Raw genomic sequence first — 23302 nt, forward strand, 5'->3', positions numbered from 1 at the left:
TCCGTTGGGAGGAAGCCCACCATCCTGTACAAACAGGGGTTTCAGAAAGCACCTCCTCAGATATGCATATAGGGGACATCATCATCATCCTGGCCCCAAAACTGAAAGGCATGCATTACAGGTTGCCACAGAATTGCCTTAGGAAGCAGCCACCCTGTGCTGAACATGTCCTTGGCTATGACATGATAAGGTACGGAGGAGGCTCACGAATGATGGCTCCGGTACATGGCATGAATACTCATATCATAGCACCTGGGCTGGGATGATTCATCAAAGGCCGTTTCTGGTAGCATCTCCATGGCAACTCCTAAGATGTACTCCAGAGCAGGCCAAGGTGGCGTCCTTTCGTGTACCAAAGCCTCATCCCTCAGTCCCCTTGCTATTTTCACTGAAGAACTTGGCCACTCCTTCCTTAGCAGTGTGACAGGGAAGGAAAAGAGGCTTGGAGGTGTGTGTGAAGTATGATCTTCAGTCTAAGGGATCCAATTTCGCCCTGCCCCCTTCTCTTTTCTTGTCTTTCCTCTTCCATGAAGACTCTGAGACAGAAGTGGGGAGTGACTGTGACATCAGAGGAGGAGGACTGGAAAGCTGACTTCCTCAAGGTCCAAAATGTCTCTGCAGAGGTATGTATGTCCATTTGCCATTTCAAACAGTCAGACTACTTTCTAAGTCCCTGGGACCTCAAGGAGAGAAGAGTTTTCCTGTGATGAGCACCTTAACTGACTGTGATTGTTTTCATGCCCAGTTTTGCTCCTGCCTCACTTATTCTGTCCAGCAGAGGGCAGGGCAGTGATGCACGTATACAAAACTACTTTTGGAAGGTTTGTGTAGCAGAGAAACTGAGAAAAATGTATTCCAAATGTTAAATCTCTCCAGGGTTTCAAATGAGGGTAAGTTCACATTTAATGACATTTCTGCCGTACTTCCCCCTCAATTGTTCTTAAATGTTTTGTTCCTATGAAAGACCCAGCATGAGAAGTAAAAGTTTTCATCAAAGGAAAGCAAGTTTAAGTGAAAATATAGGGGGGAAAGTTAAATGACATTCTCTGAAAAATTACTGACTCATCCCAGTCAATATGCTGGTATCACACAAGCTACGAAGTATTGATTCCTGGGCATTTTACCTGCCAGTAAAGCTAGTATAGCAATGTAAAAAAGTCGTAGACTGCTGGTCTTGTTCTTTTCTGGGGTTAAACACTTAGAGCAACAATCATTTCCTCTGCCCTGGAGGGAAAGAAGCCACAGACTGAGGATGCTCTGTAAAACCTGCTTGTATTGAGAATGGATGAAGGAGAAAAACAGTAACTAAAGTTAAGACAAAGGTGTCAAAAAGCTTTGGTCCAGCTTGTTCAACACTATCAAATCCAACAGAGATCAACTCTTCAGGCCACTGGTTTTCCCTGCCTGGGCTGGATTCCATCTTCCTCTGTAGCTTGTGAATTGCCAAAGAAATATACCATATATGTCTCTCCCTTACAGATAATCAATGCCGATTTTGTTTTTTTTAAATAAAATTTTTATTAGGGTTTTTTACTTTGCAAAATAGAAAAAGAAAAAATACAAAATACAAAATAAAAATAGTTAAAAACAATCAATCTTTTCATCACATTATTTTTCATTTACTTGTTTCCCGGACCTCCTCATACCTCCCTTTTTTGTATTCCAATTCAATTTGTTAGCTCAGCCGTTTCTTTCCCTCTTTATTCTACCCTGATCTTTAATCTTAAGTTATTATAACATTAAATTTTTACTTATAAAAAACCATTTTTTCATATTCTTTTATACCATTACAGCTAGAAACCACTTAATTTCAATCCAACATTAGTCTAGCATTCATTAATTTTACAATATCTCTGCAAATAGTCTTTAAATTTCTTCCAGTCTTCTTCCACCGACTCCTCTCGAGGTCTCGGACTCTGCCAGTCATTTTCGCCAATTCCATGTAGTCCATCACCTTCATCTGCCATTCTTCCAGAGTGGGTATGTCTTGTGTCTTCCAATACTTTGCAATGAGTATTCTTGCTGCTGTTGTAGCGTACATAAAGAAAGTTCTATCCTTCTTTAATCAATCAATGCCGATTTTGGAAAAAAGTGTTTTTGTGGAACCCTGCCATACTTAGGATGTTGAATTCTATACCAAATTCTATGTGTGTGTTTTGATTTTGACACTTGCTTTGAATTACTAAATACACACTGCTTCTTTCAAGAAGGATTGCAGTGCTCCCTTCCAGCATTTTGCAATATTTATGCATTTCCAGGGATATACAATCTCCTGCAAAGACCAGGAATGTTATCTGGGTGACGCGGAGATGGTTTGCCTTGTGCATACTAGTCTGACAGGTTTGTGCCTGAGCTCTGCACAAGTAAGAGTGCTTCCAAGCAAACTTTTTTTTGTTAAAAAAAAGTATGTATCCAGGTGGAAGTGTCCCGTGCTCTTGGACTGCTGTTTATGTACTGAGTTCCAAATCTGGAAAGCCAACACCTGCGTTGGAGTGATATAATCACCACCCTGACCTGTATATTCGGGACACTGAGGGGGAAGGGGGTATATTTTATTTAGTTCAAGATTAGGAAACAGCAAATGAAAAAATGGCAAGCATCCAGCATCAGAAGCAACAGCAAATAGGGACAGTACCCTCCCCCCACCGACACACATTCATATTTGCTCTCTGAATTCTTTGTTAGGTAGCAAGCCAACAAGTTTTAATCATGGCTAAAGGTAAAGGGACCCCTGATCATTAGGTCCAGTTGTGACCGACTCTAGCTTTAGGGGCCGAGGGAGCCGGCGTACAGCTTCCAGGTCATGTGGCCAGCATGACTAAGCCGCTTCTGGCGAACCAGAGCAGCACACGGAAACGCCGTTTACCTTCCCGCCGGAGTGGTACCTATTTATCTACTTGCACTTTGAAGTGCTTTTGAACTGCCAGGTTGGCAGGAGAAGGGATCGAGCAACGGGAGCTCACCCCATCGCGGGGATTAGGGAGACTGAATTGCTATAGGTTGTATTCAATGTCATGTGAGCAGAAGGCAAGCTTGCACAATGCATCTTTCTCTCCTTTCTCCTGTACGGGGAAATCACATAAACTTGGGAGGTTTGTGCAAAGTGGTACAATAATTTTATGCCCAGTTTGGGGCAATTACTCCTGCACCCGCTCACCTAATACAGTCCCATAAGACACAGTCCACAATGTTTGGTAGTCCACCTAACGCAGTGGAGTTGTTTTTGAGGGGGAGCAATGCAGGGGATGGGGGAAGGAAGGAGAAAATACTCTGAGTGAGCTGTCTTCCACTTCTGCAGTACTGGATGCAAATCTATGCCAAGTTTTGCCCAATGTGGCCTAACAAGCTGCATGTTTTTGCATCTCACCGTGTCTTTAGAAATTGCAAGTAGCAGCAGCAGTAGAAACACAAAGCCTGTCAATGCTTTTTATAGGACTAATTGGGGGTGGGGGCGGGGGGGGGGGAAACCTTCTGCTCCTCCATGGGTTGGATGATGTCAAGGAACGTCAAAATGTTTATTCAGTTCTCCCATATCTGTAGGAGTGTTGCTTGTTTATTTACAAGGTGTTCCCTCCGCCTTCAACCATTTGACACTGAAATAAAGGAAGGAACAAACCTCACCTGTGTTTCCTTGCTCTGTGGCACCAGAATAGGTAGAGAAAAAGTGAGTAAGAGGCAACATGATAGAAGTGTATGGAATTATTCATGGGCTAGAGAAAGTGGAAAGAGGAACATTTTCCTTCCTCACTCGTAATACTAGAAATCACGGATATCCAATGAAGTTGAATGCTGGGAGATTAAGGACAGGTAAGTAGTTCTTCACACAGTGCATAGTTAAACTATGGAACTCTCTACCACAGGAGGCAGTGATAACCACCAACTTAGATGTCTTTCAAAGAGATTCATGGAGGAGAGGGCTATGGATAGCTCAGTCAGTAGAGCATGGGACTATTAATGGGTCGTGGGTTTGAACCCCGTTGGGCAAAAGATTCCTACATCGGAGGGTTGGATTAGGTGACCCTCATGGCTCCTTAGGTAAAGGTAAAAGGACCCCTGACCATTAGGTTCAGTCGTGACCGACTCTGGGGTTGCGGTGCTCATCTCGCTTTGCTGGCCGAGGGAGCCGGTGTGCAGCTTCCGGGTCATGTGGCCAGCATGACTAAGCCGCTTCTAGCGAACCAGAGCAGCACACGGAAACGCCATTTACCTTCCCGCCGGAGCAGTACCTATTTATAGAATCATAGAATCATAGAATCATAGAATCATAGAATCATAGAGTTGGAAGAGACCACAAGGGCCATCGAGTCCAACCCCCTGCCAAGCAGGAAACACCATCAGAGCACTCCTGACATATGGTTGTCAAGCCTCTGCTTAAAGACCTCCAAAGAAGGAGACTCCACCACACTCCTTGGCAGCAAATTCCACTGTCGAACAGCTCTTACTGTCAGGAAGTTCTTCCTAATGTTTAGGTGGAATCTTCTTTCTTGTAGTTTGGATCCATTGCTCCGTGTCCGCTTCTCTGGAGCAGCAGAAAACAACCTTTCTCCCTCCTCTATGTGACATCCTTTTATATATTTGAACATGGCTATCATATCACCCCTTAACCTCCTCTTCTCCAGGCTAAACATGCCCAGCTCCCTTAGCCGTTCCTCATAAGGCATCATTTCCAGGCCTTTGACCATTTTGGTTGCCCTCCTCTGGACACGTTCCAGTTTGTCAGTGTCCTTCTTGAACTGTGGTGCCCAGAACTGGACACAGTACTCCAGGTGAGGTCTGACCAGAGCAGAATACAGTGGCACTATTACTTCCCTTGATCTAGATGCTATACTCCTATTGATGAGGCCCAGAATTGCATTGGCTTTTTTAGCTGCCGCATCACACTGTTGGCTCATGTCAAGTTTGTGGTCAACCAAGACTCCTAGATCCTTTTCACATGTACTGCTCTCAAGCCAGGTGTCACCCATCTTGTATTTGTGCCTCTCATTTTTTTTGCCCAAGTGCAATACTTTACATTTCTCCCTGTTAAAATTCATCTTGTTTGTTTTGGCCCAGTTCTCTAATCTAATTTATCTACTTGCACTTTGACGTGCTTTTGAACTGCTAGGTTGGCAGGAGCAGGGACTGAGCAACAGGAGCTCACCCCATCGTGGGGATTCGAACCACCAACCTTCTGATCAGCAAGTCCTAGGCTCTGTGGTTTAACCCACAGCACCACCCGCGTCCTTAGGTAAAGGTACCCCTGCCCATACGGGCCAGTCATGTCCGACTCTGGGGTTGCGTACTCATCTCGCTTAAGAGGCTGGGAGCCAGCACTGTCCGAAGACACTTCTGGGTCACATGGCCAGCGTGACGAAGCTGCTCTGGCGAGCCAGCACCAGCGCAGCACACGGAAACGCCGTTACCTTCCCGCTATAAAGCGGTCCCTATTTATCTACTTGCACTTAAGGGTGCTTTTGAACTGCTAGGTGGGCAGGAGATGGGACTGAACGACGGGAGCTCACCCCGCCGCGGGGATTCGAACCGCCGACCATGAGATCGGCAAGCCCTAGGCGCTGAGGTTTTACCCACAGCGCCACCTGCGTCCTTACAACTCTGCAATTCTATTATGGCTACAAGGCATGATGGCTATGTTCTGCCTCCACAGTTACTGAGACAGCAATGTTTCTGGATGCCAGTTTTTGGAGAAAAAACAAGAGTGGGGAGTGCTCCTGTGCTCAGATCCTGCTTGCGGGTTTTCTATTGCACCTGACTGGCCACTGTGTGAACAGGATGCTGGAAAAGATAGGCCTTCTTTGAAGAGAAATTACTCATTTTGCTTTAGAGTGTTGATTTGCATAACAACCTATAAAAGTAAAAAGGCCTAAGGGCCATTTCACACCCCATTCAAACTCAGCCTTGCCAGCAAGTTGTTGGGTGTTTTTTTTACAAAACCGGCAGCTGCAGCCAACCCCAGCGTCTTGCGTGACTCATCTGCCTATTTTATGCACTTTAGTAAACACGCGTTTCTTGCATACCTAACATTTACAGGTGTGCACTAAAAACACCTTGATCACCAAAAGCTTCTGTGAGAGGAGGCCCCGAGTTGCCCATCGGGGCATGCCGAAGCCTGCACGCCTTGAATAGCATCAGCATGCAAGGAAGCAAAGGCAAAGGGCGGGGGAGCATCGCCTCGTTTTTCACAATGCCTTAAGAATCAACCGCACGATAATCCCAGGAAGGCTAACCGCTGGCCTTCTGCGCAAGCCCGCTCTAGTTTCGCTGCTCCATTCACTTCCTCCGGTCCCCCTTCCCGCGCTTAGCGACTTGATACACAAGATTCTAAAAGCCCCGCCTCCCTCCCCTGATAGGCCTCTGACATTCCAACACCGCCTACCTAAGCGGCTCATTGGCGCCCCGTTAAAAGGCGAAAGTCAAGAAGGAAATTATTATTATTATTTAAATAAAGCAGCAAGGCATGAGGAGCAGGTTGTCAATCAAGTACTCAGTATGAATGTAGAATCAGAATCCGGTCAATAACACTGAAAGCCGAGTCGTTCTATTCCCCCGCTTATATTTTATTTCCTTTTTATTACTATTTATTTTGTCTGAATAATGCGATCATTCTCCTTCCAGCATCCAGCTCTCTGGGGACAATTCTGGTCGTTTCCTGGGGCAAGCATCGCCTGCCTTTCCCAGGTTTCAAGCCGTATATTATATTTAAGCCCTTGCACGCATCGTGGACTCATTATAACCTGACGTTGTGTAGAGGCGCACTGAAGCTCCCGACGGAACCCTACTATTGGTCCCACAGAGGCAATCATGATAATCTCTGGCGGAGTTGGCTCATGGTACTAGTCCTCAAATCACATGAAAAAGAAACCTCACAGCAGCCCCAGTCTATTGATGTGGGGAGGCTGGTTGTTGTCATAAATCACTTGAAGCTGAAGCGGTGGCGTTGAAATGTCTCTAGGACTAGGGACTGAATCCTTTTTTTCTTTCCCCTGCCCACAAGTATTATTATGATTCTCCCTTTCTGAGTGATAACAACTAGTCCATAAACACTGTTGCATTAAGGTAGGAACACTTTACGTGGTTCAGCCACGATCCCTTCTTATTCCTCCTTTTAAAGCGAGGCTAGGGACTTTTCAGGGGCTTTGAACTATTCTAAACAAATGTAAGGAAAAAGAAAAGCATTCCCTTCTGGTGCAATCGATTGCAGGCGCTCCTTGGACCAGATGTGAGTGAGATCCTATGGGTCCGCCGTCCGCCCCCCATTCCACAGCCCCCATTTATTCCCAGAGAAAAATTTCACGGAGCTCAACGGGGCTTCCTATTTCAGCATCATTTAAATAAACTTGGCACACACACACTGGAGAACGGAGCAAGAAAGATGCCGAGTCAGGGAGACCGGGGGCGGGACACACCTTGGCTAGTTGCAAGTGGACATTTGTAGCCATCTGCCCGAGCGCAAGAGCGCCGCTTTCCCTTTAAGGCGGGCCTCTCCGCCCCGCTGGCCCCTCCCTCTGCGCCGAGTCCCGCCTCCCAGAGCATGACACGCCGATCCGTTGGCGAAGCCCCTTTTTAATTGAGGCTGTCAGGCTGAGCCCGCGATGGAGCGAGCGGGGCGACGCGGCGCTTCTAGCAGCAACAGCAGCAGCGCCTTAAACCGAACCAAGTGAAAGCAGCCTTTCCCGGGGAGGAGGAGGAGCAGCAGCCCCGAGAGCTTGGCCAGCGCCTTCCTCGCCTCCCCCATCCCAGAAGCGCGAGCAGAGCCAGGCTCTTCTCCCCCGCTCCCTCCCGCCTTCTGCTCCTGCAAGTGGAAGGAAACGTCTCTCTGCTGCGGGCGAGGAAACCGAGGGGAACGCGGACGCCGATCCGCTTGGAGCGCTTGGATCTCCAAAGCAGCGCGGGCTCCTTGGCCGGATCTCTCTCTCCCCCTCCCTCCCTTTAAAACAACGATCATATTTTTTTGAAACTAACTCTTTTGCTTCTTCGGTGATTTGGACAGTAGGCTGCAGAGGGCATTCCTCGCTCCCTCCCCCCCCCTCCGCACCGCGCCAGTGATTTGTTTTCCACGCGCGGCCGCTCTCCTCCTCCACTCCCCCCCCCCGCGATTTTGCCCTCCCCCACCCTTCCCCCCCTCCCTTGCGATCCTCATGAAAAATCACATCTGGGGCAGCACCCCGCGGGCTCCCATGGCTGCGGCGATGCCGTGGAAGAGCGCGGAGTGGCTGCAGGAGGAGCTGGAGTCGAGCGGGGGCAGCTCGCTGCTGCTGCTCGACTGCCGCCCGCACGAGCTCTTCGAGTCGTCGCACATCGAGACCGCCATCAACCTGGCCATCCCGAGCCTGATGCTCCGGCGCCTCAAGAAGGGCAACCTGCCCATCCGCTCCATCATCCCCAACAACGAGGACAAGGAGCGCTTCGCCAAGCGCTGCAAGGCGGACACCGTCCTGCTCTACGACGAGGCCACGGCCGAGTGGCAGCAGGACAGCGGCGCCCCCAGCTCCGTCCTCGGGCTCCTGCTGCAGAAGCTGCGCGACGACGGCTGCAAGGCGTTCTACCTGAAAGGTACCGGGGGCGCGGGACTGTGGACGGGGCTGGAAGGGAGACGGGCAGGGGTCGGATCGATTTGAGCAGCGCGGGGAAGCTCCCAGCCGGATAGCTCTGGTCTGCTAGCTAGCAGCACCCCCCCCCCATCGGAGCGACCGGCGTGGTTCCCGCCTAACAGCAATCCCACCCCCCCACCCCTAATCTCTCACCACCATGCAGACTGGATCCGGATCCGGATCGCAGCTCCCCCCCCCCCCTTCCGTAGTTCTTGAGGATTCGCCTCCCGTTGTAGTGTGTTTTGGGAATGCCGCCCTTAAGAAATCAGGGATAATAATGGAATGAAACTTCTGGTCTGTTGTTGCACTTTTCCCACCCTTTAAAGGCGATTATAGCTTTCTCGTTTAGGCGAAGGATTGTGCTCCTGCTCTTTCGCCTTTCAAAATGGTTTCATGTGCCGAGTACGGGCAGATATTGGCCGCCGAACCCTCGGATTCCCCTTCTTGTTGCACCTCTTCCCGCCGGCCGGCCGTCCTCCCTCCCTCCCTCCCCGCGCGGTACAAATCTCTCGCGTGGGAGACACCATTCCCTCCCATCTCCCTTGTTCCAGCGACGGAAGGTCTTATTCCTGCCCGATTCTTCTATATCTATGAATGGGGCAGAATGGGTTTATTCACCGAGTGACTCCTCCATGCCTCTTTATTCTGAAATCCGGTTTGTGAGTATCTGTTTTGGAATAGTCCCTCCTCCCTCTTTCTGACCACCATCCCAAGTTTTCCCACCTTGTCCCCCGACCTGGTGTGGATCTATGATCTTCACTCCCTCCTTAGTTGCCCTTTAGGAGATCTCCTCTATACAGACGGAGAAAATTAAATAAGGGGATGGTGGATCTAACTTCTCACACAGTGGCAACAATCTCCCCTAAAAGACTTCTTTCACGACATGCGGTTATTTGAGGCCAGTAACCACAACTAATCTAACTAAACAGTGTATCTGAAGAAGTGTGCATGCACACGAAAGCTCATACCAAGAACTAACTTAGTTGGTCTTTAAGGTGCTACTGGAAGGAATTTTTTTTGTCACAACTAATCTGTGAGAGGGGTGGGTGTATTGATCATATGCACCCCCCTCCCCAAGTTTGAATTTGTGCATTGAGACTAGATCCAGGTGCTTTAGCAGTGCTTCCTGGTGTGTGTGTGTGTGTGTGTGTGTGTGTGTTTCTGGTGAAGGATTGACTGATTGGATGTGCTTGCCTTTGGGCAATGGGTTGAATTAAATTACCTCTCTGGTGCCATTCTGTGCCATGCTTCTGTTATGCCTCTCAATCTCTGAATGAAGTGCATTTTGAATTGAGATATTAGTTCACTATAAAGTCTCCATTCAGATCTCTTAGGAGATCCCCCCAAAAAAGAGGGGCATTGCGAAGCAGTCAAAACAGTCATTCTGAGTGAGCCTACCAGGATGATGATAATAACTTTGCTTCCCCCAAAACACACACACACACACACACACACACACACACACACACACACCACAACACTGCTGTGGTCACTGGGTGGCAGGATTGAGGCAGGAACAGTAGGCAACACCAAATCAATATTGTCACTTGCAACAAGGCGGATGGATAGACTGGTAGATTGATTACGGGATTTCTGATGGTAGGAGGGCAGTATATGTGAGGCGCAGAGGAAGGAGGATGAAACTGTTATTGGGGATTCTGGATCCTCTTCTTTCCTATTATAGGTTTCAGGGTTCTTTTTAGTAGCTGAACTCATGCTGCCATGTTAACTTCTTCAGCTTCTCTTGAGGAGAGAAATGCCCTGGTGCTTCCCATTCCTTTCTCAATATCCTAAATAGTTCTCATGAGTGTCCAGCGTTATTTAAACTGAATTCTGTACTCCTGGCATTTCCCTCCTTTCTGAACTCCCCCCTAGTTCCTTTAAACTCGCATGCAATGGAGAAAAGGAGGAGTTAAGCTGCTGCTGCTTTCCCTTCGCTTCGCTTTTTTTTCTGGGGCCTCAGTGGGAAATGTTTCCAATTAAAATTCCAAAATGGCTTCTCCATATTGTCTTTCTCCTTGAGGAGGGGGAAAAAGGGAACCTACTCTCTCTCTCTCTCCCTCTCTCCCCTTCATGAATGAATATGGCAGGGGTTGTGTATGCTGTTCAGTGACCTTGCCACAACTATGCCAAGTCCCTGGAATTTCCAGGAGACTTTTCGTAATGACACTGTTTATCAGATCCACGTAATGACTGCTAAATGCCTCCTTAACGTACATGAAGGAGCAAATTAAATTTCTTCTTGTCTAATTGCTCTGTCGGAAAGAGGCGCCAAAAGAGAAATGATTAGAAGGAATGGTTTTACTCCTGACCTTTACTTGCACATTCAATAGATCCTTGAGTTTACTTAAACAATATTGGAGCAAGTTGCTCAACTCGGTGACGGGTTGTTTTCTGAGCTCTCCAGTTGTGCTGCTGTTCCAAGTGATAAGCGGGCAGTGGCCAAACACTCTATAATTTTGAAAAAGGAAACTTCTGTTCCTGTCTCTTCCTCACCCTCGCTGGCCCCAGCATATCTTAATACCTTCCCCACATGTTGAGCAATATCTTCGAGACTAGATCTTACAATGCCTTCTATTTGAACCGGCTCTCCTTAATGAAGTTTTCATTGCTTGGAAATGAACTTTTGTTTTCAAGCCGAGTTGCTGTGAGAGTTGTCACATGCACACCCACCCATCCCTGCCGCCCAACAGCGCCCCTATGCTTTTAGCCAGTTACATGACAGGCAGTTAGTTATTCAACAGGTGAAGCTTTTCTTGTCACTGCATTTTCATGCTGGAAAGTGGCAGCTGCTGATTTTCTGCTCATCTTAAATGCGCAGGAGCCCTCTGGGGGGAGAGGGTGGGAGAAGAAAAATGGCAGGCATCATTTCTATAATTTTATTAAATGTTAATATTGCCACCCACTTTTTTCTTTCTCAAGTCAAGCATGCATGGCATATGTTAAATATGTGCTTAGGATATTCCTCCTTAAGAAGCAGGTAGTCAGATACTAGTTTTAGTGCAAATTTTGTGGATTTAATTGCTTCAGACTATAGGTGAAGTGGCTTTTTCGTGATTGAATGCCTCCCCTTAGCAAATAACAGCAGCAACAGCAAAGCAGAAACAAGCCTACATGTAGAATGCTAAATGTCTGGGAGAAGGTTGAAGCTTACTCTTCTCCCTGATAGTCTAGTTTTCTGATATGCAGGAATTGGTTTTTAAACTGACGAACATTTCGTCATGTAATCCTCATTACATCTCGAAAGATTACACATATTTCTCACCTCAGAGCATTTTCCTGGCATGGCAAAACGAAAAGGTGGAGCCATACAGCACATTTCAGTAATACTAGTGCAACTGATGTGTGATCAAGTGAAAACTGCGGCAGTCACCTGAAATTTCCTGCTGTCTTGGCACTTCTGTTGGGGCTGCCAACTTTTTCCCTGAGCCCCTGCTCCTGTGCTTCAACAGCACCTTGGTCTGCAGGCATTAGCAGTTCCTAAAACATCTCCATGCTATGAAAACTTTCACTGGCTGCTTCCCAGATATTAAATTGCTTTGTAAAGTCACACATGAACAGGCTAGGCTTGTGCTGTGGTGAGCTGGGAACTGTAATTACCACTGAAGAGGAGGGTGCGAAAACTGGGCACCTGCTAAGAAGTAAGTCCCATGAAACCCAGTGGGACTTACTTCTGAGTAGGCATGTATAGGATGGCAGTGCCTGTGCTTTTTTGAGCCCTTGGTTGGAATTGTAGAGTTGGAAGCGACCCTGAGGATCATTTAGTCCAAACCCCTACAATGCAGGAATATGCAGCTGTCCCAAACAGAGATCGAACCTGCAACCTTGACATTATCAGCACCACACTCTAACCAACTGAGCTATCCTTCCCCTCGCACAGGATGCAATGCTAGAAGCCGTTGCCTTTCCTCCCCACGTGACTGTACACAGAGCAGCATGCTACCAATCTGGGCCTAATTCAGACCATACGCTTGAAGCAAAGAATTTAGGTAAATGGACTTTTCAGGGTGCGTTTAGCTAAGGAGGAAACAGATGGCTAAAATATGTGGCTTTTCCTGGTAATGAATAAGTATTCCGCTATTGGTAGCTTTAGGATGCAAGTGATATTAAAGTGCGCCTTCTTTTCGCCTCTGCAGGTGGATTCAACAAATTTCAGACAGAATACTCGGAGCATTGTGAAACCAATCTTGACACTTCATCTCCTACCAACTCTCCTCCTACATCGGTCCTTGGTCTGGGAGGCCTGAGGATCAGCTCCGATTGTTCGGATGGGGAATCGGACAGGGAGCCTAGCAGTGCCACGGAATCCGATGGGAGCCCGGTCCCAAACAACCAGCCGGCCTTTCCTGTCCAGATTCTTCCCTATTTGTACCTGGGTTGTGCCAAAGATTCCACCAACTTGGACGTCTTGGGCAAATACGGCATCAAGTACATCCTGAACGTTACTCCCAACCTCCCCAACATGTTTGAGCACGACGGAGAATTCAAGTACAAACAGATTCCCATCTCGGATCACTGGAGTCAGAATCTCTCCCAATTCTTTCCCGAGGCCATTGCTTTCATTGGTAGGTGTTGGACATCCTGTTCTCGGCGGACCAACCCCTTTAGCAATCAGTAGTTTTCCATAACTAGTCCTGGGGGTTCAGTACCTGCTCACTGTTAGGTTCCATGCAATACATGCTACACCTCCTAATTTTGGTAGCTAGTGATTGTGCCAGTGTCAGACACTGATTTTCCCTACTTCAGACTTTACTTTACTTTACTTTACTTTACTTTACTTCAAAGTCAAAAAGCTTTGCTTCAGTTGGCTGTGGTGGAACAGTTTTAAAGATGGCTTGTTTTTTTTGTCGGGGGCTTCAGGGCTGTGCTTTAAATTATAATTTCCACCTTTGTGGGCATTTTATTTGCCGCGAAACTAAGTTACATTGCAGAGATTTTAAATGTTCTTTAACAAACTACATGCTGGTGTTTTGAGGCTGAAATCTTGTAAACTCTTACCTGGGAGTTGGTTCCATTGAAGACCCTGGGGATTCTGGCTAAGTAGACACATGTAGGGTTGCCCTGTAAATGGTCTATTTTTGTTTAAATGTTATGATACTATATGTCCCTGGTTTCCTATTCATGCTGTTTATGAGTAAATTTGAGGGTCCAATAGCTTTGAAAACGGAATACCTTTTTGAAAGCTCCTTTGTGTTTTGGGAAGTAGATAAAGGAGGCATTTGTAAGCTTTAGACTTTGGGGAAAGACTTTTCACAAGGAGGTATCTGCTAAGCATCTGTTGTGGAACCCCCTGTGTGCAGCAAATGCTTACAGACATGTTCTGCAGTGCGTACACAGGGAGTATTGCCTATTGGCCCCCACCATCACCATGCGCCACCTGAGAACCAGGATCCACTTACCCATTGGAGGCGAGCTGCGGCAATAGTCTACTGGCAGCGTTGCCAGGCAGTGAGGGGGCAGTGAGTCTGTGGGTGGGTGGAACCTGAGCATCTGCAATCCCACCCCTGCCTCTCCCTTCTCAGTGAGCGACAGTGATGCTGCAGCAGCTCTGCCTCACCTGGCAAACCACTCCTTCTGACACCTTTCCCTAGGACAAAGATGGGGAATGGCTGGCCTCCCAGACATTGCTTGATTCCAGCTAGCATGGCCGATGGATGGGGTTGGTGGTGGTTGGTAGTCCAAAACATCTGAGGGGCCAGAAACTCCCCACCCTTGCCTTGGGGGGCACATAGCACTTACCTGCTCCAGGAGATGGCAGGGGAAGATCAGAACTGCGCAATCTGCCTTTCAGAGAAAGATGCCTGCCATTCCTAGTCTTCACATCATTGTGAACCCCAAAATTTAATGGGACACATTTAGAAAACCACTGAGAAAAAGAAATAGCTGTTTTGCTCATGTTGTGTATGTTCCTTGATTCCTAAAGATAAACCTAAACATGTGAACAAAGATGAAAGTTCTGTGTTAGAAACTCGTCCAAATTCCCTCTGGCTGCTGAAGTCGTAAAATGATGGGTGTGCATGTGTGAAGTAGCTAGTCCCGGAACAGGGGTTTATGATTGCTATTTGGGGAGAAAATCCCTATGCTGATCATAACCCCTAAAGGACCTAAAACTTATTTTATTTAAAACTTTGGATCCTGCCCCTCAGCGTTTCTGCTTCCATGGCAGCTCACAGATGCTATGAGAATGGGCACATCTAAATAATTTAAATTCAGCCAATTAATATGGCAAGAATGAACAAGATAAAAACACAGTCATTTAGGGAGTGCCTTCTCTGATATGAACATGCCTGTTCACAAGTGTCATCTTCAGAAGTCCTTTCAATGCACTTGGCTTCTAAGGTGAGGCAGGTGACAATTGGAAAAAGGGTCTTTTCAGTTGTGGCACCCTGCCTTTGTAGTATTCTCCCCAGAGAGAAAACTTTACTGTCTTTTCGGCACCAGAGAAATAACATTTTTATTGACATTTTTATTGGTGTTTTTTTTTTAATGCCCACATTGGTCTCAAGAAGTATGTAGGACATTATTGGCATTGCATTTTGAATTGTGCTTGGAAACACAGTGTCCAAATGGATCCTTTCTAGGATTGTTCTAGCTTTCCAGAATTGTTATTGTGATGCAGGAATAGATATATGGCTGCCAGATAATGGCTCATATTTACCTAACAAAGTTGTGTGCCCTAAAGTTGAAAATACAACAGTCCAGGAGTTTGTTTCTGGCTATGTCAGAATGCACACCCACTACTCAGAATACACCCACTGAAATCATTGAACTAAAGTTCGTCATGACTAAACCTGCTTGTCCACTGATTTCAGTAGGTGTACTGCAAATATGACTTAATTGGATACAAACCAGAGAGCTGTTTCATTGAGATAGTGGACAAGTGCTGGTCTGCTTGACTGCACTGTAGGCTTGAAAACCTCAGTGCTGCTAAAGCTGCTTACTTCTGTTCTGTGTTCTCTAAACCAGTATACTCTGGGGGAAAGTGCAAGCTTAGTTGGTTTGTACTGCCCCAAAACCTCAATATGAAAAAGTCTATTTCTTCTATTGCTCTTATCAGTAGATCATTTTGCTTTTGCTTAAAGGCATGTGAGGGGAGCAAGGTATTTAGACAACGGCTCAGTCAAAAAAACATCCTTTCTGTGAAAACCACACTCTGCTTTGGTTTTTATGACAGGAAATGCTTACCTCATTCATTCACTATAAGACTAAATAGAGGGGGAAAGAACCAGTGTTCAAATAGGACACCAGAAGACCTCAGGGAAATTTATTTTGCTTGAAAAGAGGCTGTGTTAAAGCAGTCCTTGTCACCTGGCACTGCTTCGTGGCTTGTACAATAATGCGGGCTAAGAAGTCAAACTTGTTCATTCTTTATTTCCCTGCTATCATTGGCTATCTCATCTTTCCGTCTCCGGCTAAGGTAGTTAGGCTGTAAACTTTTCCGGGCTTAACAGCCAAGCCTTAACATGTACTTTTGAAGTAAGTCTCTTTGGCATCAGTGGAATGTAGTTCTGCATAAATGTGCTTTAGGGCTGTGTGGCCTTTGTTATGGGTCAACATGCATATTCACTGTGCAGTGGTGTGTGTGTGTGTGTAAGTCCTTCTGAGTTCAGCGGGGTTTAACCCCAGAGAAACAAACATAGGATTGCAGCCTCAAACTGACTGCTGTGGGAAGAGACACTGGCTAGTGTCAGTTAGGTGTAGGTATGCACCTTAAATACATGCTGCAGTCAGTCACCGATAGTATTTTTAGCTTGTGAAAGCTGTTTGTGTCTGCCACTAAACAGCATCTCACCTTCCTTTCCCTGCTGCCGTCTGCTTGAATATAATTATTAATCGATGATAACTTTGTGTGTCAAGCTCTGCTGCTATATTGCTTCCAAAAAAACCGCCCTGCAACTATTTAGCAAACTTCAGTTTTTCAGCAGCATCTGAAGCTAATTCTGAAAATAAAAGGGACCTCAAAAAGTTAGCACATTTGGCCTTAGTGGTTGTATTTTGACACATGTCAGTGCTGCCAAGTTTGACTAGTTGCAGCTGGGCACCTACCTGTTGCTTAATACCAGAATTAAATTTGAAGCGAGAATGGCCTGAACTACGTCTTAAGAAGAGTCAGGGAACTCCAGAGACAGAACTACAATTCTGTCTTCCTTCCTCAAGAGACTTGCTTCCTTATCTTCTCCGTTTTATGACACTTCCATGCTTACATCATCTTTATGTGCCAAGATTTAATGAGCTAATATTTGTAAACTGTTATGACTACACAGTGCTGATTGCCACTGTTCACGCAACTAGTCATCATGTGAGACTTGAGGAAAGCATATAGTTGTGAGGAAATACAAAGAATTGTGGGTGAAAACTACCAGTTATCCAGCAATACGTGGATATTGAAATCCATGTATTATGATGATGATGATGATGAATAACAAATCCGTTGCAATAATTGACCTAAGCTGTTTGATGTGGGCTTCCCTCTCGCCCGGGTTTAAAGAGAGGCAGCTTCTTGTGGTCCAGCACATTCAACCTCTCCCTTTTTTGTCTCTTTCAGATGAGGCCCGTTCTAAGAAATGTGGCATTCTGGTTCACTGCCTAGCCGGCATCAGCAGGTCTGTAACGGTAACTGTTGCCTATTTAATGCAAAAGCTCAACTTGTCTCTCAATGATGCCTATGACTTTGTAAAAAGGAAAAAGTCCAACATTTCTCCAAACTTTAACTTCATGGGCCAGCTCCTGGACTTTGAAAGGACTTTGGGGCTCAACAGCCCATGTGACAACCGCTCCCCCACCGAACAGCTCTACTTCACCACTCCAACCAATCACAACTTGTTTCCACTGAACACTTTGGAGTCTACATGAAGTGGATTTTCTCTGGGGGACACCCCGCAAAGCCTTGAATCGCTTCTCTTTGAGCATTTCAAATCCATTAAGCGGAAAGTCTTTCCAGCCAGCCTTGAAAGAACTGGTTTCTCCAAGCAGAGCTGTCTGAATTGCTGCTTTACTGAAAAGGCTTGTGCCATTTATTAGTATTCTGATGCTAAATCAAAATGGGTTCGGAGGAGTTACCTTATCAGAGTTACTTAATGTGGGGGATGGCCTGGCATTCTGAACACAGCTGTTACTGGCAATAGCTGCTTTCCTGGGTGTGTAGAGACTGACATGATACACACTGCACACACACACATGCAAACACACACATACATGTATTACACACGCACACGTTAAGAACGACTTGTGTGTGTTTGCTCGGTGTGGAAAGCAAAGGAGACTCGTGCACTTGGCAACCTTTGATCAATAAGTGTTGGCCTGAGACTGTTGTTTTAAAACCCAGTTTACTTTTTTTTTTTTTAAAGAAAAGGAGGTAATCTTTACTCCTTCTTGGGTTCAAGCTCTTTTTAAATATGTATGTACCTGACAGTTTGTACAGACAAGGTTGCAAAACCAGTATTTTATTCTGTTCTTGTTCGAGTTCATGTTTTTAGATAAAAGACGAGGAAAAAAAAATCAAAATGTTTCTATTGACCAAATGCATTTTGCACACTTTGTAAAGCCTTGATATATTCTGGCATGTTACTGGGTACTTGGGAGCGAGAGAGAGAGAAAGTGAGAGAGAGAGAGAGAGAGAGAGAGAGAGAGAGAGAGAGAGAGGAGGGCACCTGTTGCTGCTGCTTGTTAGCATCCGGTTGGCGTTTTCATGACTTGTGAGGGCCAGTTGGTGATAATACCACTCTCTGCCATGCCCACATTCACAATCTGCACTGAATCAGCCAAGGTGACTAAGCGCCATTGTGCTTTCTTAAAAACACCACCTTTTGCCAAAAAAACAACTTGCCCCTACCCTACACCGGTTGCCCTCTGGCCCCAGTTTGATGCTACCTGCGTCTCCTCCATCCGAGCTGGTAGAGGCATGTTTCGAGGCTCTTAGCTGCTCTGCGCAGCCTATTATGACTGTTAACATCACCCAGCTGGCCTGAAATCATTCCAGTTTCTGAAGCAATGAAAATACTTTCAATGATGTTGGCATTTATCCAGCGCACTTAATTCTGTGTCTCTCTGTGTGTGAATTTGTGTGTGAATTTGTGTGTGTGTGTAGGGAGGAGCGCAGCTGAGAGGTGTGAGAAGAATCAGCTGATTCTGCTATTTTAAAAGACTTGAGCAGAGCAGAGACATTTTGGTGCGTAACCAGTGGACAACTCTCATATGAACCACAGGAGGGCATGGAATTATGCTGTTTAGAAAAGGGGCATGGAAACGTGGATTTTTCCTTTAGCTCATTTGAGCTCTCTGGTGAACTTTTTTCCTGGGTAACTTCTTTGCTGTGCCTTCTACAACAAGAAGACTTGTTTATATTTCTCACTAATGTATTATACTGGAAGAGGGAGAAGTGGTGCTTATTTCCCCCACCCCCAGGAAGAGGGCATGACGGGCATGGGAAAACTTCATTGCCTGCAATGTAGCCCCTCCCTTCTTCTCATCTCCCTTTCCACTTTCACTCTCAAAGTAACTTTATAAAAGCCACGGAGTTCCCCCCCTCAAAATATTCAGTTTTTATACTCCCCCCCCCCAAAATAAATAAATCTCTATGTGGAAGAATGTTTTAATGCTGTTGCATCACAGAATTGGTATGTGTGCGTGTGTGCGTGTATTTTATTTTTTAAAGAAACATTACCAGAATATCGGAATGATTTTTGTCTTTTTTGTCGTTGGTGGTTTTGTTCGTTTTTGTTCCTTTTTTATGTTAGCAATGTTGGGGTTGCTGGGTCATCGGGGCAGGAAGCGTGGAGTGCTTTGTGTGTGGATGAGCAAGCAAATGCGGAATCTCCTAACTGAAATCTTACCTCAAGGAGGAATTTTTATTTTTTCAGGGATTTAGACAGTGCATCTGTATCTTGTTAAGCTGGTTTGTATAAAGGCTTCCTGTGCCAATGGTGGTCTTTTTTAAAATAAAGAAAGATAAAAGAAAGATGCATCCTCTTCGTATAAATGAGAATTTGTTAGCGAGGGACAGTTTTGCTTTCTGTGTTTATGAAGGAAAAATGTGTGACCCTATATATCCTGAACCCAATATTGGGACTTTGTTTATATTGCAAATAAATATTATTTTTTCTTTAAAACCATGTCTCTGTGTCACAAATGCCACTCTGGCTTTCTGCCTCTTTATTCCTTTTGCCTTTAATACACTACTTCAACCGTGACCGGTGTTTGCTGGTTGGTGTTTGCATGGCATTTGGTTACACGCGCCGTTTATAATTTTGACAGTCCTGTGGTGAAAGTCTGGGGGGAAAGGGGCTGGATTAAACCAAAAAAAGCATAAAGAACCATTCTGAAAGACTTGACCTCATCTCACTGGCTGGGAACGCACTGGTTGGCAGGAGTCGTGTGTCGCGGGTTTCTGTTTATTGGGATCTTGCCAGCTACTTCAATGGCGGATATGGAAGGCCTACATCTGTAAATCAGCCAGAGCCTAGATTTAAAGATGTTTGACACCTAAAATTTACACATGAATTAATAGGACCTTTTTGGGCAGCTGGCACCTTGGTTAATCCTGCTTTTCTGGTGCCTGATCCTTACAGACATGCTGAGTTCCTGACAGGAATCAGCTTTCTTGAAAGTAATGGTTGCTCTTGAACTATGACAGTGCCATGTCTCCCTTTGCTTCATTTGGCAGGGTGAGTTTTATTTTGAATGTCACCTGGGAATCGGACTGGGATGAAGGGCGGCTTAAGTCCTTGTCAAGGCTTTACCTGCCTGCCTTATGTGCTGATTCCTGTCAGAAACGCTGTGAACACCCTGTGGGTTCACCTTGCACTGTAATTTAACTGTTGGATTTGACAAAATGATGGCCACTTTGCTCCCTACTTCGTTCCCTGCCGGGGGAGGTTTGGTGCTGACTTTGGAGGGAAAAGGCAGCTATTTCCACTGCATTTTTAGGCTGGGAAAAGGTCTATGCCTGTTAATTTTTTCTGCTTTCTATCCCAGCTCCTGCCAACCTAGCAGTTCGAAAGCATGCCAGTGCAAGTAGATAAATAGGTCCCGCTGCGGCGGGAAGGTAAACGGCGTTTCCGTGCGTTCTGGCACTTGTCACGGTCCTCCGTTCGCCAGTAGCGGTTTCATCATGCTGGCCATACCATACACCCATCAAGGAGCAGAGGCAGGCAACGGGCATCTAACAAATTGAGGAAACAAAATAGTAAACAACGGAACAGTGCCTGGATGTAGTGGTGGGATGGATATGGGAAAACAAGATAAGCTTGAATCTTAGAAAGGTGAAGGCACTGTGGCTGAGAAATTGTCTGCACACTCTCTGAATGAGGACGTACACAATCTGCAGGTGCTTATGGATCCAGCTTTGGCTACACCTGCTATGCCTCATCTGACCCACTTTCTGGACTGGGACAGCTTGATCACAGTAGCTGTTTGTAAACTTGCAGCATCACACACATTCATTGAGGGAGCTAGTGTTTGGACAGGTGGTGAGAATTTTAACACACAAATGACAGCCTTTGTTTTATTTTTTTAAAAGGGAATCTAGATTTCAGTTTCTCCCAGGGGTGGTAAAAGTTCCCCCAGCATTTGTTCAGGCAGTACAGATTTCTGGATTTCTGGCTTCCTATTTAGGTAGTTGTATACCATAATAAGTTTACGTGGTAAGCAAATGTGAAATGGTCATTTGTGTAGCCTCTGTGTGACATGGGAAGGGTAGCAGTCAGTCAACTTGAGGGTGGAAATAAGAATAAATAAGTGGGTGCCCCTGGATATAGCTGCTCCAAACAAGCCTCACCAGCCAGCTAAAAACATGATTATTTCAAAAAAGATAGTGTAATTCCGTTTGTTCTAAGGCCCAGTCTGAAACTCAAGAATAGGATGTGTTATTTCTGAGGGGGGAGCTGGAGTTGACCATTTCCCACATTGAGGATGCCTCCAGGTTGCCACAATTTTGTGGGAGGGATTCAGTCACATATTGGAAATTAAGGTTTGCACAATTAAAGTGTATAAAAGCACTCAGGTGTAACAAATCCACATAAAACACACCACCCATTAGGCTTGTTGCATTTAGAACAGTGATGAGGAAATATACTAACAAGTGTGGGATACAGATAAATGGATGGGAAAATAGATAACCTTCCCACAAATAAATCAGGAGGATGAATGCTTATTGGCACATAACCCCCACACAAATAAAATGGATGCTCAATAAAGACCATATTTAATCTAAACCACATACACAAATCAGGATAAATGTTCAATAGACATGTGTTCTGGAGGAACCCAGCATGTTATACAACAGCACATGTGCCTTCCTATCTTGAGGACATTGCAACGGTAGTTCCTAAAAAAATTCTTTGACTAGTTTGGAGGATGAATTTAGCATTCTAGATGAAGGATCTTTTAACGCATACATCATTTTATATTAATGTTTGATCTCCAGGGATTATGATTCTAAAGTCATATATAAAATAATTTAATTTCACACAAATGTTAACCCTGGTTCACTATCCTGCAGTGTGGCTGTGCTTAAAGCAAGGACTGGCAACTGTGTGCGTGCAAAACTGACTTCATCACAGGCAGCTTAGGGCACAGATGTATTTTGAAGGATGCAAACCAATGAGCAGAGGAGGGTAAACTACTTCCATGCCTTTCTTGCTATGTTACAAAATACAGGGGTTTTGAGGATGCTTTCAAAAAGCACATATTAGTACAAACATATATTTCCAGCTGGTCTCACTGGCTGTGGTAAGACTGCTTTCTCTCCTCAATCAGGTATGCTTCCCTGGTTTTTGCTTGACATCCTTGGATAGGATTCAGGTTAATAATAGCATTTAGCATCAACTGTGTGTAAGAGTGTTTCTTTCCCCCTTGCAGTAGCTTGTGTCTTTCTGGAACAGTACAGCAGCTATTTTTAGCTCTCTAACTGGAATAAATAAGCATAAACTTAACATTCTGTGCGAGAGAGGCTGCATCGCTTCAGAATGGCTTGATCTGAAGAGGACCCTGCGATAACCACCATGTTACACGTTTGCTGTGCTTGTGACCCAAAGGAAAGGATTTTTGACGTGGCTAGATCTCATTCAGGATCCTTACCTTTGGAGTTGAGTGGTATCGCCCTAGCGGTCACAGGGAAGAGCGTTTTGTGGCCCTGGTTTTTCTGGCCTACGGTAGCCAGCCAAGTTGCATGAATGGCTCACCTCTGTCTGAGTGTCTCTCACTGTGTAGGAATTGCTGATACTGTGAATGTTTTGTGTATACGTGTTGCCATGTTTAGTGAGAAGGAAGCTTGCGGGGGGGGGGGGAGAGAAACAGGCAATAAAGGCTGAAGCAGGAAAAGTGGGGGTTGGTAGCTGAGAGATGGGGAACAGAAAAATGGGTAAGAGAAGAGAGGGTGATGGAGCTGAGACCTTGGCGACCCTGGGACCTATTAATGGGTGGGGTATTTTCTGCAGGGTGGGTGAGTTTTCCTTATTGGGGTAAAATGAGGGTGAGCGAGGGCTGCTCAATTTACCCCTGAGAAGAGGAAGTGAAATTCTGCATGCTTAAGTTAATCCTGGGAAATATGACATGGGCCTTGAAGGCTAAAAGAGGGTTTGCAGGATTTCTGGCTGCGGTACTTCAGTTTTCATTAAATCCGGACATTTCATGTGTTATTGAGGCCTTTTACTGTTTATGCTTGCTAATGGCAGGCTGGGCCTGGGACACTTGTTGGGTAGTCAGGTGGGTGGGTT

At 45.7% G+C, this 23302-nt stretch overlaps 1 protein-coding gene across 1 annotated transcript; it reads left to right on the top strand.

The window, feature by feature from the left end:
- Nucleotides 1–7542: 7542 nt before the first annotated feature.
- Nucleotides 7543–19144, top strand: DUSP7 (dual specificity phosphatase 7). The gene is made up of 3 exons (XM_028718770.2): nt 7543–8550; nt 12725–13153; nt 17134–19144. The coding sequence occupies exons 1-3, from the start codon at nt 8136–8138 to the stop codon at nt 17439–17441; spliced, it is 1152 nt and encodes a 383-aa protein (XP_028574603.1). The 5' UTR covers nt 7543–8135; the 3' UTR covers nt 17442–19144.
- The last annotated feature ends 4158 nt before the right edge of the window (nt 19145–23302 follow it).

Source organism: Podarcis muralis, chromosome 2 (genome assembly GCF_964188315.1).
Source record: "Podarcis muralis chromosome 2, rPodMur119.hap1.1, whole genome shotgun sequence".
In the NCBI taxonomy this organism is placed as follows: domain Eukaryota; kingdom Metazoa; phylum Chordata; class Lepidosauria; order Squamata; family Lacertidae; genus Podarcis; species Podarcis muralis.

What these genes read in the sequence shown, in the direction of transcription:
- DUSP7 (XM_028718770.2), top strand. Translation starts at nt 8,136, where the DNA reads ATGAAAAATCACATCTGGGGCAGCACCCCGCGGGCTCCCATGGCTGCG. An exon ending in CAAGGCGTTCTACCTGAAAG is followed by an intron (nt 8,551 to 12,724) that starts GTACCGGGGGCG and finishes TCGCCTCTGCAG; the next exon opens with GTGGATTCAACAAATTTCAG. An exon ending in CGAGGCCATTGCTTTCATTG is followed by an intron (nt 13,154 to 17,133) that starts GTAGGTGTTGGA and finishes TGTCTCTTTCAG; the next exon opens with ATGAGGCCCGTTCTAAGAAA.